The 15532-nt window shown below is 35.7% G+C and overlaps 2 protein-coding genes and 2 non-coding genes across 8 annotated transcripts; all 4 read left to right on the forward strand.

Annotated features, from left to right (window-relative positions):
* Window positions 1–1216: 1216 nt before the first annotated feature.
* LOC113763507 (serine/arginine-rich SC35-like splicing factor SCL30A) lies at window positions 1217–5608 on the forward strand. The gene is made up of 7 exons (XM_027307340.1): window positions 1217–1305; window positions 1415–1448; window positions 2461–2630; window positions 2777–2854; window positions 3683–3850; window positions 4548–4694; window positions 5010–5608. The coding sequence occupies exons 3-7, from the start codon at window positions 2488–2490 to the stop codon at window positions 5284–5286; spliced, it is 813 nt and encodes a 270-aa protein (XP_027163141.1). The 5' UTR covers window positions 1217–1305; window positions 1415–1448; window positions 2461–2487; the 3' UTR covers window positions 5287–5608.
* On the forward strand, window positions 1647–1729 carry LOC113752950. The gene has a single exon (XR_003464934.1). It is a non-coding gene; the product is annotated as a small nucleolar RNA Z102/R77 (small nucleolar RNA).
* Window positions 1878–1955, forward strand: LOC113752944. The gene has a single exon (XR_003464933.1). It is a non-coding gene; the product is annotated as a small nucleolar RNA Z102/R77 (small nucleolar RNA).
* Window positions 5609–8866: 3258 nt separating the features above from the next.
* On the forward strand, window positions 8867–15532 carry LOC113783118 (glucan endo-1,3-beta-glucosidase 4). 5 transcript variants are annotated; one of them, XM_027329192.1, is made up of 6 exons: window positions 8867–8887; window positions 9208–9279; window positions 11325–11452; window positions 13025–14272; window positions 15025–15052; window positions 15199–15532. In XM_027329192.1, the coding sequence occupies exons 3-6, from the start codon at window positions 11377–11379 to the stop codon at window positions 15356–15358; spliced, it is 1512 nt and encodes a 503-aa protein (XP_027184993.1). In that variant the 5' UTR covers window positions 8867–8887; window positions 9208–9279; window positions 11325–11376; the 3' UTR covers window positions 15359–15532. The 5 variants fall into 5 exon arrangements, with proteins under 5 accessions (XP_027184993.1, XP_027184984.1, XP_027184974.1 ...); XM_027329183.1 differs by lacking the exon at window positions 8867–8887 and having other exon boundaries at window positions 8904–9280; window positions 11324–11452; XM_027329173.1 differs by lacking the exon at window positions 8867–8887 and having other exon boundaries at window positions 8904–9280; window positions 11327–11452.

The raw sequence follows: 15532 nt of genomic DNA on the forward strand, positions 1-15532 counted from the left end.
TTACAAATACGATCTAACCTTTTTCTTCTAAAAAATGACCATAAATAGGTCATGTGATGGATTCACAGTAAAAAGTAGTTAAAACACATAAGTTGAGACAAAATTTTTACTAACTTGATTTTGGTAAAACTTGGTTCCAACCTAAATTTTTTAATCATTTTTTAGTCTAAAATCACCACGTGACCCATTTGTAGTCATCATATATATATATGTATATATGTATGTATATATATAAAGTCAAATTCCACTTTTTGTTGTACAAAATGAATATACATTTAGTCATATTTCACTTTTTAAAAAAGAAAAATGAACATAGTTCAGATTAAATCTTACTTTTTTAAAGGTAAAAACGAATATGGATTTGATCATTTATTTGATTATAAACAGGATCTAACCTTTTTCCTCTAAAAAATGACCATATATAGGTCATGTGATGGATTTCTGGTAAAAAGTAGTTGAAAATATAAGTTGAGATGAAAATTCACTAACTTGATTTTGTGAAAAACGTAAATTTATTAAAAAATAAAAGGTAAAAATTCATTTTATCGAAATATGAAGGACGTTTTGAATAATTTTCCTTTTTAAAATAGTAAAATTGATAAATTCCAAGTATAAAATCAAGTAAAGTACCATCAAGTTGAGTTGAATTTATGGCGTGAGGCATATATTGGGTGGTCAGAGGAAAAGAAATATAAGTGAGAGTTTCGAATTTCAATCTTTTAACTTATACTAATAAAAAAAAAATTTGAGTCGAATTTAAATAGTGCACTACTTGAATTCTACTCGAATAAAAATATTTCGATTCAAGTTTTTAAAAATTGACCTCGAAATCTTATTTGGCTTTGTTCGAATTCGAGTTCAAATTCAATCAAATCGTCCTCAATCAAACTTATTGATATAAATTATTATTTTATATAACTTTAAACAAGAAATACAATGTTCATCTTTTGCTAATAAATATAAGAATAAAAAGTATAAATACATATTCAAATCTCGATTAAGTGCGATTAAGCTCTACGGCTCATCAAACCGTTCAGAGGCACTTAAACTCGGTTAATGCAAGTCTCGAGTCAAAACTTTGATCAAGCAAAATTTTGAGTGGCTAAAATAATAATAATAATAATAATTGTCGCATAACTGCGCTTAACCCGTATAATTTCACACGTGGCACATCTCCCCACTACTTATAAGCCGCGTGGTGCAGAGCAGGGTTTCCAATTCCCCAAATCGAGACCCAAATAAATACACGTCGTTTTGTTCTAACCCTAGCGCTTACTCCGCTTGTTCTTTGTCGCCGCCGAATCGGTATCTCCTCCTTCTTTTTCTTGCTTCTAGGGTTAATTTCTTCCCTCCTTCTGTCCCTCAATTTACCCCTTTTTACTGAATTTGCTTCGTTGTTTGTTGTTCTTTGTAGGTTCGGAAATTAACCATCGGCTGCTCCACCTTACGTATGTTGTATTCTCTTTTCTGATTCGGTTTTCTTGTTGCATTATTGGGGAAAAAGATCACTTTCTGTTGTTATTTTATCGTCTAAAGTTTGCTGTTTGTGTTTTTTCTTTTCTTTGAAAGGTTGATTTCAAAGTAAGTTTTACTGTTCTTGGCGCGTTTTAATTACTGGGCTATTATTAATTAAGTGGGTTTGAAGAGAATGGGATGATGATGATTTTTCTAGTTATTTGATGGCCAATTTGATGGCGATTTATCTTGTATTAGCTCTAGCTGATCGTTCTCTGGCCGAAGCCGCTTTAAAATAGTGAACCTTGTTGCGTGACAATCTAAATAAAAAGATTTCTTTTCTGTTCTGAAATTGTTTGTCTTTTTTGCTCGAGTTTCGCAAATGCAGTTATTGGTTTGGCAGTGGATTTTTATTTAGAAGAGAATGAAAGGATGACACTTTTATGTTTTGATGGCCAATGTGATGGCTTTGAACATGTATTAGCTCTAGCTGATCATTCTCTTTATTGGTGACTTTTCAGCTAGTGTTGCCTCCCACAGCCCTATTTTTTATCTTAGTGTAACCCTGCCATTTTTTGGGGTGTCTGTTATGTATTTTCTTTAGTTTTTGGAAGATGATGGTAATCATTGAGTTATTACCGTCTTCATATGGTAGGCAAAACTAAGGTGTGAAGTATAAGGATGAATATGGATTGTGGTCATTTTAGTATGTCAAATTGGTCTTCTGATTGCTTTGGCTATTGAAAGTCATAAAGTGAGCAAGCTATATTATCTTTTATGCAGACCCAGTTTGCAATTTTGGGTTTTTTGTGGGAGATGCATTTTATAACCATGTTAAAGTGACTGACATCTTCTTCTTGTTAATGTGAACTGAAAAGTTCACAATTTAGGTCGTCATTGCAATTTTTAGACACTGTTTACAATTTTAAATTTGTGCGCTTGTAGTTTCTGTTGCATGCCTACATACAAATTGATATCTTCTTCCTGTATAATTGTGCATTTCAGGTTTTGAAGCATTTCAGATTTTGAAGAATGAGGGGAAGGAGTTATAGTCCTTCACCACCAAGGGGTTATGGTAGAAGAGGAAGGAGCCCAAGCCCTAGGGGTCGATATGGTGGTCGTGCCAGAGATGCTCCTACAAGTCTCTTAGTTCGCAACCTTCGTCATGATTGTAGGTAAGGTTTAATCAACAGTTACATCCTATACTTTTCCTGAACTTCTGCAGAGTATATTTGTGCTAATATTTTACCTAAATTTACTTTTCTATCCATCTTCTTCTCTCCCGTTTTTCTTTCTTATGTTTTAAGTGTTTTGCTGGCAGGCCAGAAGACCTCAGGAGGCCATTTGGACAATTTGGACCCATTAAAGATACCTACTTGCCGAGGGATTATTACACTGGGTGAGCTTGTCTGGCTTTCTGAGATGCTTTTATAAACCCTTCACCCTTTATGGGTTACTATAAACCTTTTTCCTCCCCAAATGTAATTAACTGAACTCAATTTTTTTAAAGTTTTTTTCACTGGGTTTGTTTCTGATAGAGTATTGCTTTCCCTGGCCTGTTATTCTTTATTATCTCAATTGGGCTCCTCTATTAAACTTTTGGGATTTAGCAGTGAATTAAGAGTTTTGAAGACTTCAATCAAGTAGTAAGAGTTCTGTTGAGACATTCAAGTAGTAAGAGTTCTGTTGACACCAATCAAGTATTAAGAGTTGAAGGTGATGTTAATGATAATGAAGATTGGAAGGATTTGACTTTGAATACAATGTGAAGATGTCAAGATTTCAAGTCTTGAAGATTTTCAAGTTCCCTTATAACTTACACTTGCAAGGTCAGCTGCCATGTGCTTGCTTATACGCTTATCATGGCCTTCCATGTTATTGGGATTAATTTAGTGACTGCTTATGGCCATCTTGAAATTTTCTACTTAAGGTTTGATTCTCGAGTAGTTTGGTTGTAGTATAAAGCTCTCTTTGTATATGAACGTGTGTTCTAAAATTCACCCACTTTGTTGAAATTAATCGTTGAATACTAAGTTAACCAAAAATTTCTGAATTTTTCTGCTGCATCCTGCCTTGCCAGGAGTGAACTTAGCCGTTCAACAATTCCCAAACCTTTTTGAGTTGAAAACTCCTGTTAAATGGCTTGTATGATGCAAGCACTTCAGGCAGGCTTCTTTTTGGGTATGCATATATGTTTTCTGACTTTTGTCTTCTCTTTCTGTTGAAGTGAACCGCGAGGCTTTGGCTTTGTCCAATATGTGGATCCTGCTGATGCTGGCGAAGCTAAATATCAGATGGATGGGCAGGTGTTTCAAGGCAGGCAATTGACAGTTGTATTTGCTGAGGAGAACAGGAAAAAACCAATGGAAATGAGAGCCAGGGAGCGAGTAGGAAGGTAAGTTTGGATTATATACATGGATTTTTTTACTCTGGATTTTACCTTATATCTGTTTTTATTAGAGCAATATACTTGAAGATAAATTCTTATATCTTATTCTAGATGGAATGCGGTTTATACCTGTAGCTGTCCTGATAAAGAATTCCTTTAAAAAAAATACACATTTCATATGACTTGGTGAAAGCAGTGAAAGCAATATTTTGTAGATTCCAACCTGACTTCGATAACAGTTTGACAGATAACTAAATAATCTTGATTTCCACTTTTGCTTTTCCAGAAATCCGTCTGTTCTTTTGCGAATATGATAGGAAAATTTTTATTCCACATGGGTGGATGATTTCAGTTTAACAGCTTCTAAACAATACCTTAATTTTTGTTGTAGTTAGTATTCTGTTTGCTCATGTGGTTGTCCTTTCCTTATATGTCTATTTTGATCAATTACGGGCTGGTATTTACTCTTGGATAAGTGATTATGCTGCAGGGCTGAATAAGCATCTTTCTTTCAAGTTTGTCAAGTGTTTGTCTGTAACGTGTTATGACAAATCTTTTTTTTATTGGTTGAAGTTATTGATTAAATATTGGACCTCTGGAAGGCTGTTGGGATGTTGTTATATATAGATTTGCAAGAGTAAGTTTGTGATTTAGCTGACATCTTAGAGAAGATTTATTTATTTCTAAATTGTGTATTCTGCAGGGGTCGTCACTCTGATCGAAGGCGTTCTCCTGTGCGTTATTCACGTTCCCCTCAATATTCTCGATCTCCACCCTCTCGCTATGCAAGGTCTCGTTCTCGAAGTCGTGATTATTATTCACCTCCTCCGAAGAGAAGACAGTCCTCAAGGTATAATTGTTCCTTGCTTTCATACACATGCACGGGCACAATGAAATGTTAAATAGTGTGAATGTTAATTTGTTAGATTTTTTTTTGATGCACCAGGATTGCTTGTCTTTTATGTAGCACCAGCTTCTTGTTGTTTAAATCAGGGGGGATACTAGATCTTTGCATTTTGATATCATGTTTCATGCCTTCTGGATCATTGAGCTTTCCCATTTGTCCTTACTCTTTTGCACCCCTACGTCAATAAGTTTTCCTATTTGTTCTTACCCTTTTGCACTCCTTAAATTCTTGCCTTTTCTCCCAATATATAATTGACAGATCTATCTCACCCCAAGAGAGGAGGTACAGTCGTGAGAGGTCATACTCCCGTTCTCCAGCAAGGGAACGTTCTCCTCCACCCTATGATGGCCCAAGGAGTCGCAGCAGGAGCCCTGTCAGGGAGCTTTCTCCACCATACAATGGGTCAAGGAGCCGCAGCAGAAGTCCAGTTAGGGGTCAAAGCCGGGGCAGGAGCCCGAGCCGTAGTAGAAGCAGGAGCGCTGATCCTGTGGATTACCGAAGGGACCTTGATAGGGATGGTTCTCCCTATCACTGATTCCGATGGGGTGCTTCTTTGTCATAGATATGCTGTTTTAATGTTAGTACCAGATCTAAGTTTGCTTTAGCGTCTAACTGGATTTGAAGATGTGTGCTGATTTTTAAACGTATTTAGATACTTGTGGTTTTGCCCTTGGTATTCTCGGATTATGTATTCAAGTGAATTGAACGTAGAGGCATAATGGTCATCTTCCCCTCAGTCTTACCTGGTAAGAATGAGAGGCAAATTCGCTTGAATATTCTTGGACGTATTTAGATACTTGTGGTTTTGCCCTTGGTATTCTTGGATTGTATATTGAAGTGAATTGAACGTTTAGGCATAATGGTCATCTTCCCGTCAGTCTTATCTGGTAAAAATGAGAGGCAAATTGAACAGGGGTTGTAACCCAGGCTTTTGGCCTTGGTGAAGGCAATCAGCTAATGGGTTCTTTGGCTTGGGGATTTGACATTTATGTAGTTTAGGAACTGAAATGGTGATTCTCGTGATCGTGGAAAGCTAGTCATGATGGTGTGCTCCTGCCAACTTTTTTCCATGGTTCCAGATTCGTCGTTCATTTTGTGAACTTGTATTGATACCCGGGTCCAGATCCTCCTGATTCTCCGCCAGTTCGTGTGAGGACTTGTCAATTGAGAGTGGCATGGAATTTTAATCTGTTGCAGCTCAGATTTTCAAGTTTATGTACAAAATTTGCTATCATATTTTACAAACCGGAGGGAATTAAGAAAGCGAAAACATACCGAGGTAAATGGGACAGCGCGTTTTCTATTTCAGCCTTCTTGGCGTAGTCTTCTAGTTTCTTAGTTGTTGTTGGATTGAAACATCTTTTAGGCGCATGTGGGGCTTAACCACGCGATTATTCCGAACGGCTCTTTTAATTGTCAAATTTGCTGTCTAATCCGTCAGTGTTGATTAAATTTTAGTGCTCAATGATTAAGTTGAGCCATTGGATTTTCTCTGTTTCAATGGATATCTTTTTCCAATTTATGACACCATTCCTATGACCTGCATAGTGCATGCTATCCCATTAAGAAATCTTTGTTTGGAGCCTGTAAAAGCATATCTAGCATGCATGTATGAATTCCTCGAAGCAAAACTATAATCACAAGGAGTTGCCAACATTTTAACTTTTTTAACTTTTAACTATAATCTTTGTTAACATTTTTCTGAAACATTTTAACTTTTTTCTCCCTTGAATTAAAGGAAGGAATACACAGGAAAATTTTGGCATTTTGCTGTCGAATCACGATGTCTAGTGGGCAGGCTAAGGGAGGTTGATGGGAGCACGAAGGCTTCCAAGAATTCAGCAACAAGCGTTGAGACAACTATCATGCTATTTGTTGTAGCACATGTGCAATTGCTACAACAAATAGAAGTATGTCTTTCTTGCCTCCACTTTTGTGTTAGGTCTGTCTATGGGGCCTTTATTGGTTACTCGTTCTGATGTATATTTAGGTGCTAAATTTTTCGAAAGGTAAGATTAATTAGACAAAATATTTAAATACAAGAGAAGATAATAATTATTAGTACGTGTATATATATATATATATATATATATGAGGGGTTAAATAAAATTAATGTCTATTAACGAGTGCCTGCCTAATGGGCACTCGTTGCAAAAGTCCTTTTATTTTGATATGAAATTATTTCAAATAATATTTCACTTACATTATAAACACACTTTCCAACACATCTTTTTATATTCTCAATCACCTTTTTATCTTTTATACATCACATCACAAAAAATATTACAATAATTATTCCAAATAATACTTTATCCAAACAAACCCAATTACTAACTTTCTCTGTAATGTGCAGAGTCTATGACATTTGACAACAAAACCATACATTTATATACTTGAGGAATGTAGACACAATCATGGACGACAATTCCTGTTTCAAGAATTTGGAAAGTCTTAAATGGTAGCTTTCAGTAAACACTAAGGTTGTGTTTGGATTGCATTTTCCATGATTTTTCATGGAAAAATTACTGTAGCGATTTGATGTATGTGAGGGAAAAAGGTAATAGGGAAATGTGATTACGGAAAGCGACGAAATTTTTCAATGAAAAACCACAATCCAAAAAATGCTTCAAGAATTCAGAATGCAGGTTTCAGTATCTTTCAATGACCATATTATATGTACACTACATGTTCCATATTGAATGCCACTGAAGCCAAATTTGGGAACTCTTGAAACGGAAACTGTTGGACTTTGATTGCACCTGCTTTCTCCAGAAGAATGTGTTTAGTTTATCTAATGCTATTTGGATCTGTTCAAAGGTTAATTGCTTAGTTTTACTATCTTTTTAAGGACCACAGTCAAATTCTGTGAGGCCTGCATTGTGGGAAGATGCAGGATTAAATAATTATGCTCAAGACACAGGAACATGCATTGGATATCTACCATGGCCCAGGCGTTGTTGCTCATAATATCTCAACTTTAACTCAGCAGTATTTCTTTTTTCTTAATCTTAAACAACTATAGCCTAATTCTGAATTGATCTTATGTCCATCTATTATAGCATTTGATTAAGGATGAAGAAGTGTAAGATTACCAAGCATGTTTCTTGGATTTTTAAATGTGCTCTTCAAGTCCATGAGGGAGTAAAACAACAAATATTAAAAAAAAAAAGTTAGTATTTGAAATTAGGACAACCCCCTTCCAGAGCAAAGGGATCTGGAACCGGATTAGGGGTAAATTGTATAATGCGAACACGAATTGAATTTTCCAAACTATCGTCAATTATTCAGGCTGTCTGTGTATGGTGGTGGTCTCCTAATTTATTGTGAAAAATAAATTAGGAGACCACCACAAAAACTTTTATAGTGAAAAAAATTTTGAAAAATAATAATCCGAACGAAAGCCCTTTTTTTTTCACAAAAACTGACGCTTAAACTAGAATCCGTTACACATCCAATTGTTATAGTATATTTTCTACAAAAATTTAAAAAATTGCAACCCAAATGAAAAACACTTTTTTTTTCACAAAAATTGATACTTAAACTAATATCCGTTACACATCTGTCGTGCAAATTCAAACACTTCTTCAACATCTGTTTCACTTTATCAAGAAAGAAGAAATTTAGTCATAATATAATTGCACCCAACATTTATAACCTGGTAGAAGAAAAGATTGTAACAGCCTAGTTACATCATGTATGGAATGTGAAAAGTTGCCATGCGACCTGTGACTCTTCAAAGTCCCTTATTTTACTCCTCAATTAGAGAAAAAGCACAAATCTTTTTGGAGGGAAATCATAAAAGACAAGGACCTCATTTGCGGCCAACTCATCTACTACTAATATTATGCCTCAAAAGAAAAATGGAAATCCATTGCACCACCTGCTTTGCTGTACTGAACTAGACTAGACGCATGGTGATAATCTCAATGCGTCCAAGAAACCCAAAAAAAAAAGGACAAATAAAAGAAGAATCTTTTTACAATTTTGGTATTTTATTTTTTGATCCAAGCACATATCAAAAAGACAAAGCTAAATAACAAAAGACACTACTGTAGTGTAGTCAATAATGTCTGGAACTGAGAAGTCCGAGATTTAGTAGAGCCTTTACTAGAAGCTCCCTGCACCTTTCATCCCAGGTCCTTTTAGCTTCTCCCTAACGTACTTAAGCTACATTTTCATATTTTAGTACTATACTTGTATTTATTTTAATATAATATGTGTACGTGGGCTAAAATTGTACTAGAATTAGTATACTAATTTTGGTTGGTGGGGCCATGTTTTGGACAGTAATAATTATGTAATAAATTGAAGGTTTATTTGGGGAGTGTAGTTTTAGTTTCCAGTTTAGTTCTGTGGAGCTCTCTAGGATTCTGTCTTTGGTTCTGTTTTGTGGGTCGTCAGTTTTTTCTTTGAAAAGTTTGGTAGTGGTTTCACATTACGTTGTGACTTTCTATAGGGCTTTGCTGAGGTTTTCTAGATTCTTTGTGAAAGCAGATTTCTTGGATGCTGCAATTAAGTTGAAGATAAAGGTACTTTTTCATTTTCTGCTTCTATTCTCTAAAAATTGGTTCTTGATTTTCTGCTTCTGGGTTTTTGCTAAATATTGTGCTTTTGAGGGGTTTTTGGAGTGTGGTTTTTCTCAGTGGAGCTAAAATTGTAGTGGGTTCACTTTTTATTCTCTTCTTGGTTTCATTTGTTGATTTTCAAATTCTTGGAACATAGTGTATGACAAAGCTAGTTTCTTTCGGCATTAGTGCTCTTTTGAGGGTCTGAAACAAATTTTGTTTTTAAAACATCTAGTCGGTGCTCACAACTTTTGTTGAGGTTTTCTGTTCTCGCAAGGATGATGTTTTTGCTTGCTGAATCTTTGCATTTTTTTGGTGTATGTTCTGTTAATGGCTTATGTGGATTTGCTTTCTTATTGTTGCTAAGGAAACTGATGGTGATTTTTATAAAGTTGCTAGCTTTTTCACTTTCTTACTTCTCTGTCTCTGTTGAACAATCTGTTCTAAAATTTCTTCAAGCTGTAAGGTATAGAGTGTTTTAAGACTCAACAGCTATTTGCTGTTTCTACATTTTACTTGTTTGTCAATAGACACACGAGCTATTTCATTTGCTATTTTGTTTATTATGAGACTTGTTGAATCTTTTAAAAAAATTTGGCCATTACTGTACATTAGTTTCTTTCTTAATCAGTTTTTCCGCTTCTTTCTACAGTAAGTCTAAAAATTGATACTTTGTTTAAATGATATTACTCCTAAAAACTATGACATACTTTCTTTGCTTTTCAGTCATAAAAGTTGATAGTAATGCTCTTGTCTAATGGTGGGATTTTCACTTAAAGAACTTTAGTGGTAGCAATAAGACCAGCTCTCTAATAAGGGAACACCATCTTTGGCGACTGGAAACAGCATGTAATGGAAATTAATTTTGATAAAAATGAGAAGTGCATAGATGAACTCTGATAAAGGTAAAGCAAGAAAGGATAATCTAAGAGATGATTATACAAATGAAACGGTACACATGGATTGTTGGAAAATAACAAAAACAGTGGCAGTGGCAGAATTACCTTAGGGAAGATAATATTGCATAGATGGAGTTGTTCATTTTACACCAACAGGAGGTAGTAATCTTTTAAACATAATGTGGTCAAATGTGGCTCGACAGTGAACATAAACCTAGATGGAATAGCATGCAGAAGTACATTTGGTACTGATTAATGGTAATATGGGATAAAGGTTTTCTGGATTATGGAAATTTGACAGCATATTCAGTGCAATGCTTTCCTTAATCTGCTTTTTAACTTTTCCTTGTGCGGTCTTCATCTTGCTGTCATATGCTTGTATGTGTATGTCAAGTGGATATCTTGTATAGTTCTTTAAACATGTTAATGTTCACATGCACAACTCTTGTGGAAAAATAGATTTTTATTTTTTTCTGCTTCTAATATTTCGTGCATTAGCATACTTGATAAGTTATTCTTTGACCATAAACCTTTCAAAGTTGGTAGGCAACAGAGACACTGCTGTCCTCCTATCATTAGAAACCATCCAGTCTTAGACCATGTTATCATTGTAGCTTAAAACAATTCTACTACCGGCTTTCGTCCTGACGTAGAGAACATTTTAGTGCTTCTCATACGGAAAAAGCAGCCACCAGATGTGGTTCAGCTGTGTCGTGTTATCATTTTTGGGTCAAATTTTTAATTAGAGGAGTTGTTTAATGTTAGTCTAGGTGTGCATAGTTTGGCCGTGTGCTCTGCATGGTGCATTGCTGCAGCTTCAATGATCATTCTAAGAATAATTAGAGTCAGCGACTATAGATGTACTACCTGCTTGATCTGTCTTTCTGAATTGCCACTGTTTCTTTGAGATGAATTCCAGTTAGCCTGTCTATGAGAACTTAAACAGCATGGGTTTCTTTTGAACCTTGATCATCTTTCAAGGTTTGAGGCTACACTTACATGATACAAGGTCATTAGTTCTTCAGTTAATTTTCATGCTTTACCTATAACATAGATCCATGTAATAGACAATGTACCGTGTGTAACCACGATTTATCTGCATCTTTAGCAGTCTTGCTAAAAGAAAGAAGACAGATCTGCAGTGAGTCAAAATTGTACTTTATGGTGGAGCCAAGGATGCTCAAACTGTGGCTTGGTATAATTATATTGTTCATCACCTGTCTCTCCATTGCAGCAGGTAATTTGATTCACTTGTACTTTCTGAGTTTTTCTTTTCTTCAAAAATAGATTTAGCTTCTTTATCCTGGCAAGTCATCTGTGCATCCTTTTTATATAAGACTGCATTCCTGAAAACCATGGTGCCAAAAGGCCACTTGTGTCTTTAGCTTGCCTTTGCATCATCTTTTATAGTCCCTTTTTCTTTTGTCGGAGCTGTGATATTGGCTTTGTTATTGGACTACATATAACTACATAGAGTAAATAAAACATGGCAAACATGGAAATCATGTTTTATGTTTCCCTTATATGGAAAAAATGGACCTGATGCCTCTATATGTGTTTTTAATCAAATTGCACCTTCTATAATTATGTCACTGCTATTAGTATGGCAGTCTTCTCAGTTGTGCACGAGTTAATTTTTCGTTCTTATGGGTTTATTACTTAATAATTTTTTGTACGTCATCCCATAATAATTTGTTAAGATGCTAGAGGTTAATATATTTTGGCTACATCTCTGTATCTCAAAATATTAGTCAAATGCGTCAAGAATTGGAGAATTGTTTTGCATTTGGTTTGAGATTCATGCGCATGTTGTTAATTTGGAAAGCCTTAGTCCTTATTGACCAGTTACTGTATTTTCTTACAATTGCAGTTTTAAATCATCTTTAAATTTATTTTTAATTCTTTTGGATATATGCTTGAGGGAATGGAAAACCCTGTCCTCTAAAATTCTTGAAAGAACTGTCAATCCAGTGTAACCCAAGGCAAATTTTCCAAACAGTTGCACTCATCAGATACTGGAGATATTTATAGGTAGTATGCCTTGTTACCTATTTTCTTAGAGGAGGTTTTTAATTTAACACATTAAGTCTATAGTTGCTGCCTAAAAAAGGCTTGCAATAATTCTCTTAATGGTCCAATATTTTGAGTTTGTTAGATCTGCAGATGACCATTAAGGTGATTTTATTGTTGCCAAACTGAGGAATGGATAAGATTATAAAGCTATGAATATAATTTGGATTTAAAACAAATGTTCAAATATATTTTGATTTATGAAGAAAACAAACCTGCGAGTGAGGATTCATATGGCCAATCTCATGTTCTGTTGGCTAGAAATTTGCGATGTTATCAGCCACTATTATATGCATTCCTGCAAGATCATGAATTTCTGTTCATATATGACCAGAAGTGATAGAAGTTTCTCCATATTTTGGTCGGATTTTGTAAAATGGTGCCTTCTTATTGGCTAGCTGGTTAAATGGCATTTTATGTAGCCTCTTCTGAAACCTGCTTGGTCAGTGTTTATATGTTGTTTTTGTTCCTTATTAAGGATGCTAGAATTTTCAACTTATACTTCTCTTATCAAGAAAGTATCCAAATTTGCTTTGTTTTGACTAGTGCATTAACTTGGCTTTATGGTTGCCATATATACCGGAAAACATATTTAGGCTGTTGAGAATACAATGGATTGCTGTACTAACAGACACCTTGACATCTGTTAGGGACAAAGATTTATTAGTCTACCATTTAGTCCAAGACTATTGTTATGCTTTCTTCTTATTGAACATTTATCAAACTCTTGAGCTTGTAGGAGCATTTGTTGGTTTTAACATTGGCACCGACCTTTCAAACCTACCATCAGCAACTGATGTGGTTGCCATCTTAAAAGCCCATCAAATAACTCATGTCCGCCTATTTGATGCTGATGCTCACATGTTGACTGCTCTCGCGGATACTGGTATTGAGGTCATGGTTAGCGTCACAAACGAGGAGATTCTGGGGATTGGTCAAACTCCATCTGTGGCAGCGGCCTGGGTGAATAAGAATGTTGCTGCTTTCGTTCCCTCAACCAATATTACAGCTATTGCTGTGGGCAGTGAGGTTCTAACTACCATTCCTAATGCTGCCCGTATTTTAGTTCCTGCCATGAATTATCTTCAGAAAGCTTTGGTTGCTTCTAACTTAAATGATCAGATTAAAGTTTCAACCCCACAATCAATGGATGTAATCCCTAGGCCCTTTCCTCCATCAACTGCAGCATTCAATTCCACATGGAACTCCACAATTTTTCAGATGCTTCAGTTTTTGAAAAATACTAATTCCTATTACATGTTGAATGCCTATCCTTATTATGGATATGTTAATACCAACGGCATCTTTCCAATTGATTATGCTCTTTTCCGACCACTTTCCTCAGTTAAAGAAATTGTTGATCCAAATACCCTTTTGCATTACGACAGCATGTTTGATGCTATGGTGGATGCTACCTATAACTCCATTGCAGCATTCAATATCTCAGGCATCCCGGTTGTTGTGACAGAAACTGGCTGGCCATGGCTTGGCGGTGCCAACGAACAAGATGCCACAGTAGAAAATGCTGAAACTTTTAATAATAACTTAATCCGGCGTGTATCAAATGACTCTGGTCCTCCTAGTCAGCCAGACATTCCCATAAACACTTATATCTATGAATTGTTCAATGAGGACAAAAGGCCAGGGCCTATTTCAGAGAGGAACTGGGGAATCTTTTTTCCCAATGGAAGCACGGTATATCCAATTAGTTTAGGTAGTTCAGTTAATGTCAGTACAAATTCTTCAGGTGTATTTTGCATAGCTAAACAAGATGCTGATTCCAAGAAGCTGCAAAATGGACTTAATTATGCTTGTGGACAAGGCCAGGCTAACTGCTCAGCCATTCAGACAGGGCAGCCTTGTTATTTCCCTGATACTTTGCAAAATCATGCTTCTTATGCCTATAATGATTATTATCAGAAGATGCACACCTTTGGTGGAACCTGTGACTTTGATGGTACAGCAACAACTACAAGTCAAGATCCAAGTAAGCTTCTCTATCCTTTTATCGCCATCATGCCTGAATAAGTCGTCTTTGCCTTGTCTACATCTCATGCATGCACTTATTCATTTACATGGATTTGTAGATGAAGGTAGTGTAGATGAAGGCAAATGTATCTTGTTTTCTGTTTCTTTAATTTGTGTTTTGATTTTAAAAATAAGGAATTGGTGATATAACATACTTGGAGGAACTGCAAAAATAGGTTGCACTGAATTTTGAAAATAGGACCTCTGCTTTGAGTTGGCTGTGAAACCTTTTCATTTGGAAGATGTCAAGAAGTTCTGTACTTGTTATTGCCTATTGAGGACTGACGTGTAAGACAATTTGGCTTTGATCATACGTTAGAGCATATTAGAGTAATAGGGAAAACAAACACTATTTGTGGTGTGACGCGTGAAAAAGAATGTTGGTTGAGCAAATTTTGTAGTGAAAATTGGGGCATGTGAAGTTGGTTTGGATGGTAATCAGCAAATCATGATTCTGAAGCACTATTTCTGTGGTGAATATCAGTGTAGAGAATTGTTGTGTTGCCAAATACCACAATGGAAACATGCAAATGTTTTACCCTCAGCATTTTGAATAAAGACGGTGGAAGTTGATTATCATCCTCTCCCTGCCCCCTCCTTTCTCTCTCCTGTCACATGAATAATTCCAAGTTTGTGCAAATATTTTCTGGTAACCATTGGTTACTCTCTGCTACATGTCACTAACAAATATGCTGTTGTGTTCTTCGGCAGGCTATGGATCCTGTAAATTTACTGGAAGGTGAGAAACTATGAACAACTTCAACAGAGATAATTTTTATTTCTTTTAATGTCAAAGGAAAAGATTGGGTGGAGTTCTTTGCTTTAATCCAACTCATGCTTCCAAACAATTATAGCTAACACTTTGTCATATTTATGTTGAAACAGTTCAAGTACAAGTGGTCGTGGTCTATTTCCACCTCCAGCATTGGGACCTGTAGGTCCATCCTCACAAGGCTCAAGCGTTCGAGCGTTCAGTTTTGGCTTTCTGTTGGTTGTATTTTTGTCTGTGGTCATGGCTGATGTTAGTATTTCCATGAGTTTGTAGCATCATTAAGCACAGAAATTGTACTTAGATGACAATGCAAGGGAAAATTTATCAATTTTTGAGTGTGTAGATGATTGACATATTCTTTATTTTGCACCATCAAATTGTTTTTCTATGTTTAAGTGATTCAGTTATACTACAAACCAAGAGTGAAGAGTCTTAGTTTTGCATCCA

Source organism: Coffea eugenioides, chromosome 1, assembly GCF_003713205.1.
Source record: "Coffea eugenioides isolate CCC68of chromosome 1, Ceug_1.0, whole genome shotgun sequence".
Classification (NCBI taxonomy): Eukaryota; Viridiplantae; Streptophyta; class Magnoliopsida; order Gentianales; family Rubiaceae; genus Coffea; species Coffea eugenioides.